This window comes from Propithecus coquereli, unplaced genomic scaffold (genome assembly GCF_000956105.1).
Source record: "Propithecus coquereli isolate 6110/MARCELLA unplaced genomic scaffold, Pcoq_1.0 Scaffold176, whole genome shotgun sequence".
In the NCBI taxonomy this organism is placed as follows: Eukaryota; Metazoa; Chordata; class Mammalia; order Primates; family Indriidae; genus Propithecus; species Propithecus coquereli.
This window is the reverse complement of record NW_012142301.1, coordinates 4,620,501-4,637,153: the sequence shown is the minus strand read 5'-3', so window position 1 is coordinate 4,637,153 and position 16,653 is coordinate 4,620,501. Positions and strand designations below refer to the sequence as shown.

The window sequence follows — 16,653 nt, the reverse complement described above, 5'->3', positions numbered from 1 at the left end:
ACAAAGCCTTGCAGAAGTCTCCAAGCCAGAAGCACAAAGAAACCCAAACATAAAGTTCTCCAAGTCTTTTCCTCTATCCAAAGGACCAGCTAAATAGTGGGATAACAAAACAGAAAACCTTTTTGGCCATACCCACACAACTCCAGTCAAACACCAAAGGAAAAACTAGTCCCCCAAGCCACTTCACATTCCACATTTCACAAGGGCCTAGAGGGGCAAGTGAAAAGTTGATCTTCCACCACCTGCAACACCACCACCCTATCTGCAGAAGCAAGAGGTAAGATCTGATCGTACTGTCAATAGCTGGGGCAAGCCAATCTTCCTTTGCTCTACTGGCTGTAGTGAACTGAGACTCCACCTGCACACGCTGGTAGCAATAAGACTTAATGAGGCAGTGCAAGGTAGGGCCAGCCACTGCTTAGATTCATAGCACACTCCAGTCTTGTCACTGGGGCACAGGGCGAAATTGAGCATCCACCTGGCATCAAGTAAGCAGGAAGAGATGACGTGAGATTCCCTTTCCCCCCTCCCCTGTGTTGGCAGAGAGAGAGAGAGAGAGACTGAGCTTCTGTTTTCCCTGGATGACTCATGCATTGTTAATGGAAATGTGAAACAGTACAACCACTCTGGAAAAGAGTATGACGGTTTCTTTAAAAACTAAACATGTGATTACCACATGACACTGCAATTGTGCTCTTGTGAGAGCAAAGAATTGAAAACTCATATTGACAAAGAAAAGATGTACAGGAATGTACCCAGCAACATTATTCATAATAACCAGAGACTGGAAACAACCCAAATGTCCTTCAACAGGTAAACAGTCAAACAGAATGTGGTACGTCCATGCCATGGAATAGTATTCAGCAATAAAAAGGAATTAACAACCGATAAGTGCAATAATTGTGTGGATTTCAAGAGATTATTATACTGTGTAAAAAAAAGCAATATCAAAGTTTCATATTGTGTGAATCCATTTATATAACATTCTTACAAAGATTAATTATGGAGATGGAAACAGATTAGCCATTAGCCAGTGTTCAAGGAGGTAGAGAGAGAGGTTGGTGGTTGTGGTTATAAAAATACAACATTCGGGATCCTTGTGATGAAACTGTTCTGTATCTTGACTGTGGTGATGGTCGTATGAATCTCACATGTGATAAAACTGTATAGAACTAACCACACACACACACACACACAACTGAGTGCATGTAAAACAGGTGGTATCTGAATAAGGTTGGTAGATAGTAACAGTATAAATTTCCTGGTTGGGGTGCTATCCTATTTTTATGCAAAATTTTAAAGGGGGAAATGAGTGAAGCGTTCATGGGACGTCTCTGTGTTATTTGTTACAACTGCCTGTAATCTAGAATTATCTCAAACATTTTAAAAGTATTTTTAAAATTTAATAAATAAATTAATAAAATGGATACCACATCCCAAGGCAGGATGCAAGATCAGCACACAGAACTTGTAAATAGGTATCTGGAAACTAATTTTGTGACCTTGACTGTCCATCCACCTCCAGATTGTAAAGCAAGGTTAAGATGTAGGGTAAAGAATCGGAGGTCAGAAGATGGTTTTTGGTGAGAACTGTGGGTCCCTTTGGGTCCAAGTTCCTTCAAACATCCATAAGATGAGATGGATAGTCTTTCTTGTAAAGTTTAAGGAAGAGACCTCAGTGGGGCCACTCAGAGAACCTAGAGGTTAACAGACACAGAGAACTAGTGTCTTCTCATGCTTGAATTTTTCATGGTTGGAAGGTATATCTGGTTTACTGCTCTGACAAATGTACAGAGACAGTTTGCTGTATTAGGGGGAATGTTTCAACATTCCCAGTGTTTGTCAGAATAAGAATGCCTGGGTGTTTGCTATGGAAACACGTGGCACAGATGCAAAAATTAACAGAAGGTAGTGGGGTCTAATACTGAATACTCAGCACATAAATGGAGAGTGCTAGGTGACCAGTCGAGATTGAGGTACATTTGGCTGTGTCCAGGCAACCAGAGGGGAACAATTCCGCAGGGATTGGGGCGGGGGATGGGGGCAGCACAGGCGTCAGCAAATTCACAGATAGTCAGCTTTAAATAGCTGTTGAATCCAGAAGCTAAATTATCTTTTATGTTAGTCAATTAAGAATTTTCTCCCCCTCCCTTACCCTTCTCCTTGAAAATACATAGTGCTATTCAGTCATTTACCCATTTGCTGTTTGATCATGTTCTCTGCTTTTGCCCTGTTCTGTTTTATACTGCAGAGAATTCCATGTCCCAAGATCCCTTGCCCACTATTGTTTTGGCCCTGATGTGTACCTGTTGTCTTACAAGAGCTCTCTGTGAGAGGGAAGAATACCTAAAGTATGTATTAAAAACCATCAAAACGTATTAATGAAGGGAGCCACTAACCGTTCAGTATAAATGAATCTGGGCACATGATAACCAGATAGAGTTATCTGAAAGATCCAACTCAATGGAACCCCCCTTTTTTGACACAGGGTCTCACTCTGTTACCTATGCCAGAGTGCAGTGGCCTCTTCATAGCTCACTGCAACCCCAAACTCCTGGGCTCAGGAGATACTTCTGCCTCAGCCTCCCAGGTGGCTGGGACTACAGGTGCATACCACTGTGCCTGGCTAATTTTTCCACTTTTTGTAGAAACAGGATCGATCTTATAATGTCACTCAGGCTGGTCTTGAACTCCTGGCCTCAAGCAATCCTCCCACGTGGGCCTCCCAAAGTGCTAGGATTACAGACACGAGCCACTGGGCCTGGCCCCTTTTTCTTTATAAGTGTAACAGGATGAGTTTATAGGAAAAAGGCTGACTGATTTCAACGTCTTCTCCCAGCTTCCACACTTGTGGTAGATACCAACAATGGGATTTTTTAAATTAATAACTTTTAATAACTAGTTACCATTTACATCCTTACTTATTTTTTAAAATATCTTCTTGAAATATATTGTTGAAAGTGAGTACACACAATAAATAAAAAGTAGCAATGCACAGTTTCACAGACAGCTCAACCAACCTATCTTCCTCTCTTGCTAATGCAATAGACAAAGTTTGTCACGCAATTAGCATTGATGAAAGAGCAGCCAAAATACCTGAGAGGGTATTGGAAACTACTAGCAAAGTGGCTAACAGCTCTGGATCAATTACCAAATCTATTTATAATACTGTTTATCCGGAAGCCAACCTCACTATAGCATCGAATTCCGTTTTGATTTATCTATAGTGTTTTTGAGTATGTATTTTTTTTTTTTGAGTATTAATACAGCACTGTTAGTGGTCACAGTTATGTATTACATTATATTTGTAAAACGTATCACAGTCTACTTATATGGACAGGCATTTTACCAGTATGAGAAGAGTGTAAAAGCATTCCTCCCTTCCCCTGACTTTATACTTCCCATTATTATAATTGTCTGAAATATTTACTCTATCTGCATTGAGAACCACAGAAGACGATAATTTTTGCTTCTGCAAACCTTGAAGCTCTCTTAGAAGACAGCTTAGGGATGCTCCTCTGAAACTGGATCCCAGGCATAAAAAAACCAAGGGCTGTGCCCAAATGGTATGAACTGAGAAACACGTTTAGGACATTGAGAAGGAGGAAATGTCAATAAGGACAGAGGTAGAATTTTTACCTCCCTGGGACGTTGCTACTGGGGTCAGATTTATCAATAATTTTATTTAGAAAAAAAAAATCATTACACTCCTATTGTAAATTCATATTCAGTTGAGAATTAAGTTCACAATGTTAAAATTGACTTTTCAAAAATATTTAATTGATTTTACAGAACTATTAGTTGGCTTTTGTAGTGTCTGCACAGCTTACTATGTCCCCTAATGCACCCCAGCTATCTCTCCCTGCCCCATAGCGGAAGCCCCACTAATTGTTTTCTGTAATGTGATACTTGCCATCCTCCCAGACAGCGGACGTTAGCTCCTCGTTAGAATCACCTGAAGAACTTAAAAATCCTGATGCCCTAGCCTCAACCCCAGAGATTCCAATTTAATTAGACACAATAGTTTCTAAAATTCCCTAAACTCATCTAATGTACTGTCGCCTTAACTTACTGGCATGTGCTCTGACCTGAGGCAATCAGAACTCTCAGGGAATCTGACTTAGGACAAGAGAGAGAGAATGATTTGTTCACTTCTGAGGGCTGGGTCTTATGTTCCTAAATAATAGAGGAGTCAAGAAATGAACAAGAGAAGCAAGCGTGTCTGCAATGAAAGGAAAAAGAAGCCTAGTCACTGAGAGTAGGAGAAAGGTGAAGCTTAGAAAAGGGTCTTTGGTCCCTGGGAGCTGGGTGCATTCCTGTTTTGGGGATTCCATGTTACCCCTCTGTCTTTATAACCAATTTCTTTTGCTCTTTAACCTTGCAGAAATTTGTTTTTGTTACATCCAATCAGAGGACTCCTAACTGATCCAATTGTTGAACTCAAAATCTTCATCTCATTAATTTCTAAATGTAAATGATGCTGCTACTACAAATGTCACTCATTACCTAAATCACTCAGTTGGCATTTAGGAATTTATGCTGTTTGAGTCATTTTAAGCCCTTACTTATCCTATAGATATATAGATGCTAAGTGATAAAGATTAAATATTATACACTTATTCTCTTCCTGGGGGTAAGATTCCCTATTTCAATAAAATTATAAGCTCCTCTGGGACAACAACTATGTTTTCAACTTCAGTCATTACAACATCTAGCGCAATGCTTTGTGCAGAAGAGAGGCTTTATTCATGAATCTGCTTAAATGAATAAATGAGGATCAGTTCAGCTTTTATATATCATTTGTACATATTAAAGAGAAATGTTAGCACCAAGCTGCATACGAGGAAGTGATATTTTTACAATGCAATTTACAGTAATGTTTTGATTCTATTAACATCTCTATTTTCTGTATTTTAAAAATGCAATTTATATAACTTATATTTATAAGATATTGTCCTCTAGTAATACATGGCTTTTGTGCAGATTGTAAATTTGCTAGTCCCAATGAAAACGCATGGGGGAAACCTAAATTATCACTGACTTCTGCTAACATCTGGAGACTGTATGATGTTCTAGTACAAGTCTTACTGACATAAACATGTGATGACAGAAGACAAAAATGTATTTGTAATAGTCAAATAAACATTTTAGGTTTTATTAGGAAAAAATCATGAATTTGTTAATATACTATTTCAAGAATTCATTAAAATAATTCCTTTAGACAGAAAGGAAATCCATTTTTCATTCTCTTGGGAATGTTTAGAATAGTCACAGAGAAAGCAACCCAATATTTCTTCAAATGCTGCACTTTTGATTGATTAAAATGTTTATATATTATTAAAGAATATTGTAATTTCGAAGTTTCTAAAGGCATTTTTTTCCAATGATAGAGATCGAAAATAAAACACTGAGTTACATATCTACACTCTTTTAGATATGGGAATAATATATTTTGTTCCATCAACATGTCTACTTTACATTATTCAGCACAAAGCTTTGCAAAATAAGAATCATGGGAATATAAGAATATAAAGGAAAAAGGTACAAATAACAGCTTCATAAACTGAGAAATGTACATAAATAAATCATGTATATGTGGGCAGTTTGCTTAGCTGGCAAGAAACAAAATATGGAAAATCTGCTTGTTAAACAATAACTACAGAGTGTGCTTTTATGATGTTTTTCACCACAGTAATTCATATTAGAGATAGAAGCAGTTGCATGTTAAATAAAATCATTGAGCATTGTTCCCTTTGCATTGCAAAGAGCTGACTTATGTTGTTTTTAGATGCCTCCCATTAGAAAGTAAATATTCCTTCGATGCCATGCATTTCACAAAATTTAATAAAGACGAACTATAAATAAAGTCACAGGGAGATTTCAGACAGTTTTATTAGGAGATTGTTGAAAAGAAAAAGAAAATTAAATACAATAACAGTAAACGTGGTTCTCACATTGAAACCAGGCTCAAATAACTAGGCTACCATAGAAAAATTTCCAATTCTTGCATTATGATGTAAAAACAGATTTTTGTACAGATTTTGTACAACAAAATTCGTAATAACCTTTTATCATTTTTAGAAAACTTTAAATATATAGATAAAAATAGACAATTTTTATAGGTCCTACATGAAGATGAGTATGTTCTGTTCCAAGGGCTTGCATAGAGCGCAAATGTGGTTATAATATAGAACAACTAGACATTAATATTTTTAGGATTACAAAAGCATGGAAACCATAAAATGGGCACAATTTTACTTGTTTATGCCAAAACACAAATTTCCAAACCAACCTGTATAACTAAAAAAAGGGGAAAAATTAAGTTATAGACTTAACAATAACATTTCGTGAATTGTAATATTTACAACATGTTAGTAAGAGTCTCTCTTAACATACAGCTGATAGCTTTTTCCTTTAATACTTGCTAAAATTTCTTTTTATGTCAAACCAAACACTAAAGCATTCTCAAAAGTCTTGAAAGTATGTATTTTAAAACTATTTAACCCACTTAACAGGTGACTCTATGCCAGGAGCAGAGCAATGGCTGATTCTACTACATATGTAAGTTGTAGGCTTTTTAAAAAATCTTTCAAAAAATGCATGATTCAAAAGCTTGCCACAAGTCCATCCAATTTTAAGTGTTGTAATCCTTTAAAGACTGCATAGAGGGGAAAAAATACACATAACTAGGAATAGAATCTCCTGTGCTCAAACAACAAAAGATGGTTGTGGAAGAACTATACTTAGAAAACCAAGTTTCTACAAAGCATTTACTAACGATACTTTAAATAAAAAATATTGCTCCCTTTTAAAGCAAGCTAAAATAAGAACTGTACATTTAACCTTTTTGTATTAAAAATGGACTTAGCTGGTTAGTAGCGAGCTACACAAAAGAATTATGTTCCAGTATTGCAAGGAAGACCTAAAAGGAATAGAAACTTAGTGCCAGAGTATCTATAATGTTATTTTTTTAACCAAATAATTAATACCCAATCAGAACTATCTTTAAGTATTTTAAGCTAGTTTTCTTAGACATTTAAGATTTTGCTGTTTTATGGTAATAAATAATGTTACGATCATAAAATTTTAAGATGACAGAAAAAAATCATAAAATGTACAGTGACTGTACTGTTTCATATCAGTCTTTAAAGGTGTTAACTCCAGACATGTAAAAACAAAGAGAAGGTAACTTTAGTGTATAATAAGCACTGTTTGCAGCTTTACTTCCAGTTTTCTGCACAAAAGTGAAAACACATACTGTAACTTTCAAAAAGACAGTGAAAATAACACGTAGCCACCCTTCCCTCTGTCCAGGGTGGGAAGCACAACACATTTTAACTTTATTTTTCACTCAGCGCTACATGGTATTGGACTGGTACATCAAGGGTTAGGTTTTGTTTTTCAGCAACATTAACATAATATGACATTAACATATAAAAATATTTCTGGTGTTTTGATTTACTGTTTAGCCACAATCCATTATCAATAGTGCTGTTCGGGGCACTAACTAGAGTTCAATATACAAATAAAAAGTGGCTGACACAGAGTTCTGATGTCACCAGATGCTTAAGATCTCATTCATTAATACTGTGACTCCAGACAAATATTTACATGCCTGCATGCGTTAAAACCAGAAAGACATCTTTCTGACCAAACAGGGTGACAAAACATATTTTCTAAAATTTTCGTTTTCCTAAATTCTAGTATACTACTGCATACATAATACCTTCCTTGTGTGTTTTATGTTTATATACTGTACATATGACCAACAGCTTGAATAAGAAGCAACATTATTATCTTTAATTCTATATACCACTACCAGTTTGGAATGAAAACATGTTACATTTATATATATATATTTTTATTTTCAAGAAAAAAAAGACCTTCAGTGAGACCGTTTGGCTTATATTCAATGCTTCTTTTCAGATATGCAAAATGTTATTTCATTGGGTTGTTGTCAACATCCATTTGTTGGTCTTTTGGAAAGTATGTGAAAAAAATCTTCAGGAGAAATCTCACAATTAGAGAGTTTAAAATTGAATGAAACAGAATATTACTCTTTATTCTTTTCAGAATTCTCTATGCCCCCTACAAGTTCATTGCCAAGTGTTCTTGCTGGTTTCTGGAGGACATAATTCTGTAAGTCTGGGTAACCACTGCTACAAGAGTCTCTTGATGTGCTCAGATACAGAATTTTCAGAAGAGGAAAATGGTTCATTCCATTAAAAAAAAAAAAAGAAAAGCTAGGTCTCATTTAGACCTGCCTTTAACTCCGTATACAAGTGTCCAGCAGCAAGTTGCAGTTATTAACTGTAAGAAGTTTGATACTTGTACATTTACAAACATTCTCAGGTCTCTGGTATGGACCACAGGTGAAAAATCAATGGATAAAATGTTTTGTTTTTTGTTTTTTTTTCTGTAGAATACTTAAACTTTCAAAGAACATTAATACGCAAAATTGAGGAAGTTCCCTTCAAAAGGACTTTATTTTTTCCAAACTTTTGCATGACGAATGTCTGACTGCAAAGTTCTTTACTATAACATGGATTTCTTCAACAGGGAAGATTCAGTACATGACAGTAGTTTTCAAATACAGTCTTCCATCTAGAAATGAACAATAAAAATAGTTAATGACATGGCATTTGGGGTACAAATGTGGATATAAAAACTATGCAGCCTGATATAAAATTCGTGATTTTATTCTATCTTTACTTGCTTAGGAAGTAACATTTTTCACATATTCTCAGAGTTAATTTCATAATTACCTTGAGTTTATGTGATTGAAAAGAATACAACATTTCTAGTTCTCATAAATATATATTTTGCTATTTTGCTATCAGTTCCAGAGCACTCACAAAATAGATAAGAATATGTGTGTGTATTTTACTGATATGCAAAGCTAGTTGATTTCTGTTGAATAACAATTACTTCCTCCAAGCTTGCAGAACCAAATTGTCTCTGAATGCATTCAGGTGTATCTTCATGAGGAAAGACTGAACTCCCATCTTTACTCTTTAGCAGTGTTGTTAAATATACCATGTAATGTATCTATTGTGCACATTTGTTGCTATTTATATGAAAGCCACCTAGGTTATTTCATCACTATCAATGAACTATAGCCTTTACCCCTTGAAGTGAGATTAAGCTAACAATTAAATGTTAAGTTATAAATAGTGTATATTACTTAACTTTTACCAAGGAAGAAACACACAGCTATGTGGAAAAGAAAAGGAAAGCAAATCTTGGACACATTGAATAAATTCATTTGAATGAACCAAAAATAAGAAATGGAAAACTAAAAACCCAAAACAAAACATAAACCTATTCTTCTAATATATTACCCTCCAAACTGTCTGCTTTTTTAAGTGGGCTAAACTTTGGATATATTTGTGTGAAGTATGTCTAAATTTCAAATTTTAAGACCTACAGTAGAAGGTAGAACAATGACAAAAGGGAAGTTTTTCAAACTTTGAAAAATGTATATTGCCACACAAATATTTGCAAACTGGTAAATTGAAGAATTCAAAAAAAAGGAAACATAAATAACTTACATTAGATTCAGGAAATACAAAAGGTAGTCTAAATAGTTGCAGACCTCATATTCACCATTAAGCTAATTAAGTGCATTTACACAATCTATAGTAGATATAGTAATTAGTAAGGAACTTAAAAGCACCAACATTAAATTATTTTTATTATACTTCATAGAAATATAGGTGTGCCCAAATTCTATAGTCCTATATCATGTTTTATCTTAACCTCATTTATAGGGTTATAATACTACTCCCAGGATGACAGAAAACTCTCTTTGTTTTGCTCATTGATATATCCCAAGCACTTAGTATACAGTAGTCCCCCCTTATTTGTGGGGGACATGTTCCAAGACACCCAGTGGATGCCTGAAACCCCAGATAGCACCAAGCCCGATATATATGTTTCTTCCTTACACATACATACCTATGATAAATTTTAATTTATAAATTAGGCACAGTAAGAGATGAAAAATAATAACTAATATAATAAAATAGAATCATTATAACAATATACTATAATAAAAGTTATGTGAATGTAATTTCTCTTTCTCGAAATACTGTAATATTTCTAACCACAGTTAACCGTGGGTAACTGAAACTACAGAAAGTGAAACTGTGGATAAGAGGGACTACTGTATGTTACTAAATGTATTAAATAATTGAATAAATCGGAGATAGGTTTCATGCGGTTTGCACAAAGTAGATATTGAATAATATATATATCTAAATTATTGTATCATTAATATCCCAAATCCACCATTTTTCCTCAACAAAGTCAGGAACGTCCATGAGATTAGTCTCAGACTGGCTAACTTCTAATAAGTTGTGTCCAATATTAGTTGCTTCTCTAAAATTTAATCTAGTTCAACGTTAATGATAAGATTAACAATGACTTGAAAGCTTCTAAATATTTTTTTTGTTTTCCAGTTCTGCAATCGTGTATCAGGGTTATTCTTAATAGTTGAAACATATAATAAGCACAGTGAAGATCTGCTCCCCTATAACAGCACACACCTTTGGGTAGAAGGTGTAAGATTAATCAATGAAAATATATTATTAATCCAACCGAACTCCAATTTTGGACAATGACTTAAAGACATGCACCAACTGTGCTGAATAATCCCCCTAGATATTTAGTCTAAAGGTGTTTTCCCTTCTTTGGTACCCAACTATAGTCTCTCATTGATACTAAATATTACTATAGCTTAGCAGTAACCATTGTGATATTAAATAAAGATAGGAATCTCGTAAATCAAGCCCTAATCAAACAGCAATATCAAAGCCATATAATTTGCATAAAATATCTTTCTGAGTAAGAATATGGCAGTACCATATCAACATATTTTGAAATATTTATTGTTTTTGCATGGAATTTGGTCTGATTTCTTCTGCTTGCTTAGCTTGATTACACTCACCAGTGGGACAAAACTATGTCTTTTTACTTACATTGCATGAGTGTACTAATATATAATTTTTGTGGTTTCATCTTAGCAGAAGCTTCAATTATTCACTTACTAAATAAGCCCAATAAACTTAATATTATAAAAATAAACAAACTAAAATTTTCAGCCTGTTACATACTTACTACCACCTGGCTAAAAATTGGAACTTTTTAATGATAACTTTGATTCTAATAATTTCTACTACATAAAGCAATTTAAAAAAAAAAATCTAGTAATAGAGAATATAGAAATAACCAAAGAGTAGAGTGATGATACTTTTACCAAAGGTTTCTAATTCTTAATCTCTTAATTTATTCATCCCTACTTAGCTCTCTTTTCAATTTATTTCATTTTTTGTATCATGTACTCTGGTCTATCGAGATGACCATTCCCATTTCGAATTTTAAAAAATACATAATACTTCCTATGATTAGGCAGAAGGTAGAGAGACCTTCTCAGCTTCTCTTAAATTCAAATTCCATTAATTTAGGTCATTTACAAACTGTGTGAAAAAGTAATAATTTACTCAAAATTAACATTTCAGTGCTCACTATGGATCTGTTAAATCTCTGTACATTGAAGAAAAGCAAGTATTAAAAATAGATTTCTAATCTTTGGTGATGTTTACAGTACATAGGTGGAAAGAATCTAGGAGCAAAGAATGGATATATACAAATAATCCATTAACCATGAATAATTATTTTAAAAGGTTCACATTTACGTTACTAGTCAAATTATTCACCACAATCTACAAGGTGATACATAAATTGGTACTGTGTTTTTTTCCACTCCGATCTTATTTTTTAACCACTCTCCTTTTGATGAGTGACCCTCTCCTCCTCTACAGCACACCAAGCCCTGTATAGTGCTGGAATATTCATGTCTGTCCTTCCTTCTAGAATCCTACAAGACAAGTGCCCTCTCCCTCCCCACGTGTTCTTCTGTTCTCTCCTACTGGCTTCTCTAAACAGAGCTCCACTATTTATTCCCCAATACACGCACCCTAAAAATTAAACCCATAGCACTTAGCTTTCTTTGAAGTTACATAAGGTGAGCCTACCACATACATGGTGAGGCCCATGGAAACAGCAACCATTGCTCTCTTTCTGCCAGTATTAGAATGAGAATGCTTCATCGTGATGCTTGCATTAAAAGTTTTAATGTGGCCTCAAAAGTTAAACTTTTGAAGAAGGGAATTAATTAATTAATATGTCTATGTAATAAAAATTATTAGCATGTTAGAAATTTTAAAGTCTGTCTAAAATTAAATTTTTAAATAAAATTCTACTGATTTTTAAAATATACCAGTAATAATTACTTTGTAAGCATCTTTACCATGGGTCATACATAAAATACATGTATAAAAATATATATACCTTATATTTCTGTGCTCAATATCTGATCTATTTTAATTCCACTTGTAATAAATATGTCTCCTATTAAATTTTGACTAATGCTCCTAACAGGTGGATAAATGCATCAAGCATTAATGATGTCAGCTATAAAATAGATCCCACCTGCCACAGTATGGTATTGCTCTATGATTAAAAATTATTAGACATCAGAGATTCTCTGCTTTAGAATCAACTGGAGGCAGAAATACACCTGGCATAGATAGACCGTTGAAGAGTAACTGTCTCTCTCCCTTCATGTATGGCTCCTTACTTTAAATGCAATTCTATCTTTTAATTCTGTCATCTTTATTGAAACATACTTGTAGATAATTAAAAGTTTGTAGGAATGCAAGTTTAAACTAATTTTTTATATTGTTACAGAGAAGTTATACTGGCCCTGCAACCCACAGTAAATAGCCACATATGGACATACCCAGACAGCTAACAGCAGGCCTCTGAATTATGGGGTTGTAGTTCTATCTCAGGCTTCCGATAACAAACTACCTGAATGAAAGGCGAATTGCAAAGGTGCTAGGAAGGATATATGGGTCCATAATCCAAATTGCACCATGTTTTTATACTACATAATAATGATTCCAATACTCTCTCCTCTTCAAACAGCAAGAGAAGCCAGGAGGCCACGGAGAAAGCTCTGCAAAAAACAAGCTGCAGAAAAGAGATTTTTGGAATCCCCAGAGTGTTTCCATAGCTGAGGCCCGTGTTATTCAGAGATCTGCTGTTTGTATTTGGAAACTCAGAGCGCTTATTCATATATTTTGCTTTAAGAGTTGCCCTTTGTACTTCATACTTACCCCCTAACTAGATAATCTCACAGCTACCCTCCATTTCCTACATTGTTTCTTTTTTTTTTTTTCTTTATCTTCATATGTTGGCCAATGAAAAAATACATTTCCTGTTTGCTCCTGAGGCTGAGCCAGGCTTACCAAACAATTATTCCTTGATATAGTAAATGGATAAAAGCTTAACTTTAAACCAAGTATATTGGCAATAATGGCAATGATGATTATTATCATTAAAGCTAACATTTTCTGAGAACCTACTGTGTTCTAGGTGCTATATATATTTTAAGTATCAACTTCCCAACAAATCAACAAAATAGATATTCTTAGTGCCTTATACAAATAAGGCTATTAAGGCTCAAAGAGGTTAAGTGTCATATGTTTTCACAGAGCTAGCAAATGGAAGTGCAGTGATTTGATATTTATGTGAATCCAAATTTCATGTCCATTCCACTATATCACTTTTCCTCTAATAAGCAACTGGACTGTCACTGGAGGAAATATGATGTCTCCGACACCCTGTTGTGGGATTGACTCCTATACACTCAGTACCATTAGTCTCATTGCCTCCTCGATCTGTTCTTTGCTGTCTTCTTAGGGGCAAGGGCTTCCTTTTAGTCTGCAGAGCCTCACCTGAACAATTTGAAAGCACAACTAGAATTGCTACAGCCTTGTTTCAGAGAAAAGACCTTCCTTTAACACAATGATTGTTTGCTTTTGTATGGGAGGCTGATATGACAGGAAAATCATCAAGCTCTACTTTGTGCATGGGAGTACTTAATTAAAAAATCTGTTCTAATTAAAAGCATTTGGGAGTAGGGGTTGAACAAAACTATTTAAATTACAAATTCCTAATAGTTTCAAAGTTCATTGTGATTTGATGCTTACAGCTATAATTTGGTGTGTAAGAAAGTATGTAGATCACTGAATAGTTTATTGCAGGTGTGAATTTTTGCATGCTGTTTACTATTATGCAGATTTAGATACACGGACAATAAATTGAAAACAATTTTTAATTCTTTGTAAAAATGGGTTTCAGGTTTTACTACTAAAGTTGAAATGATCAAATGACACCTAATGAGTATATAGATTCTATGTGTTGTTTGTTTGCTGTAGTTGAGGAGAGAGAAATAACGATTCTGTCACAAAATTTTTAGTCTTGTGTTCATTTATTAAGTTTAATTTTTTGTCTGTATTATTATATGTAATTATTGGTAATGTTTAATACATATAGACAAACACTAAATTTAGCTTTTATTTATATAAAAACTAGAGTATTGAATAGTTTGATCATTTATTTTAAAAACTAGTGAAGTTTCTCATAATACCCTGAAATGAAAAAAAAAAAAAAAAACTAGTGAAGTTTGTTCGACACCAATCACATTATATAACAAGATTTTATATTAGAAGATGATATATAAATTGGAACAATTTCAAATTGCTTAATTGAGTGACACCAAAAATGCAATTCATTCACTGTGTGAAAATCATACAAAATCATTAACAAAGGAGAATGCTAGTGAAAAATATCACATAATATGGAAATAGATATATATCCTAGTTTTGAATAGAACTCCCTCACAAATATCCACAAGGATTTATAACATGTCTTTTGCACAAAGGGTTTAATGAATTGCATTTCCTGTTAGGAATTAGCTTTATCAAAAATGTCATCTATTTGTTCAAAACTTATATCCAGACACCTATAATCTAATGATGTTTGCTGCTTTCACAGAACACTTGTATGTGCACATGCCTTACTATCCCAGAGATGAGGAAAATACTAACATTGTAGAGGGAAAACATGAAAGATCATATATCTAGAAAGTTTAATATTTACTTAAAGAATCTGAATTAATGTAAAATATAGTAACCCTGAATCTCTCTCAACATAATGTCTTAATCATGTGGAGTAAAGAAAACCAAAACAAGCGATGAAAACAAATATTAATGATTCGTGTGATACTAGATAAGACAACGAAAGGAAGTCAAAATAAAAGCAAACAAACAGGAACAGATGGGAAGGATCTTTGTCAAGTCATAACCCCTCTTCCAAAACCCCCAAAGGAAGAAGCTAATTAAAGAAAATGTTGTTTCTTGCTTTCTTAAATTAATTTTTTATTTAGAGTAAGAACATTTTGCTACTGCTAAAGCAAAGAAGTAGAGACACAAAGTCTACATTTAATATGAGAAATATTTTAAAAGAGATTGATGTTCAGCTGAGGCCCATTTGTAAGAGGACACTAAGTAAATATTTCTTCTTATGCAATGTGGATAATAACAATACAAGTGATTTTCAGAAATTTGGATACTAACATAGTCAAGGTTATGTTCAAATATAACCAAAAAGTAAAACCTGAGAAAGTTGCAACAGATTTTATATTTTTTTTAAATTCAAGGTTATAGCTGGGGAACCTGAAACCCACACACTTGGGTCAAGGTAAGAGAGGATTAAACCTCACATCTCTTTTGTATGCTTTATGCATTAGCACCTGGTGCTGGTTTAGAGAATGGGCATAGACTGTGTTCAGGAAAACACAACAACTAAGGTACTTTGTACAATCCAAATATACTAGGATCAGCAGTAGGTAATGAATTACCTGCTAAACCAACATGGCCCCACTCACTTGAAATCAGAATAGATAATATATTTTATTATAAGGCTAGTAGGAAGTGAAGTTCTAGATTGTGGCTAATAATGAAGACAAAAAAATTATAATCAAGAATTTCTTTTATATATTTTTCAGTTCTCTTCAAATAAGTGCATGAGAGAATGCAGGCTAGTTTAAAATACATTCTGAGAACAAGAGATTACCTAAAGCTGTAATATACAAGTTGACAAAGTACACCTTATTTTACTGTGCTTCATTTGATTGTGTTTTGCAGATGTTGCATTTTTTACAAATTGAAGGTTTCTGGCAACCCTGCATCAAGCGAGTGCTCACTTCATGTCTCTGTGTCACATTTTGGTAATTCCCACAATATTTCAATTTTTTAAATTATTCTGGGATTATTACATAAATTCGTGCTAGTCTTATTGGGATCGTAACAATAAAACTGTTGACGACTGTGTCGGCGGCCGTCCCATGTGAAAGCGCATCAGAGCACCCTGGGGCGCTCGCTGGCGTGCGGGTCCCAGCCTGCGTGGCTTCGTGACGGCGGCTGGTGCCTTTCACAAGCATTCCACAGATTGCGGTGCAGACACTGTCGTGACCACACTTCGTGAAACCATCATTCAGCATCTGAATGAGCTCCCATAAGAAAAGTAAGGTTTTATTTAGAAACAATAAGAAACTGTTTATATGTCCCTTTCTGATATGAAAATGATCTCTGTCATTTTATACTACGCTTTACCCCAAAGAGTTAAGGCAGCGGTAAATACTTCGTCCCCTACAATCTGTGTAGGGTGGCCCCTTCACAGTCACCTGGCCACTGTATACCTTGCTGGAGATGAGGTACTTCTTCCTTTTTTTTCCAATAGTAA

The 16,653-nt window shown here is 34.4% G+C and overlaps 1 protein-coding gene across 3 annotated transcripts in view; it reads right to left on the bottom strand.

The window, feature by feature from the left end:
• Positions 1-5,874: 5,874 nt before the first annotated feature.
• Positions 5,875-16,653, bottom strand: part of DACH1 (dachshund family transcription factor 1) — a 419,915-nt gene continuing 409,136 nt past the window's right edge. For 2 of the 3 annotated variants that reach the window (XM_012642160.1, XM_012642161.1), the window contains one exon: positions 5,875-8,604. In XM_012642160.1, the coding sequence (XP_012497614.1) occupies positions 8,567-8,604 (38 nt within the window). In that variant the 3' untranslated portion in view covers positions 5,875-8,566. The remainder of the gene's footprint in view (positions 8,605-16,653) is intronic. The other variant, XM_012642159.1, reaches the window with a different exon arrangement.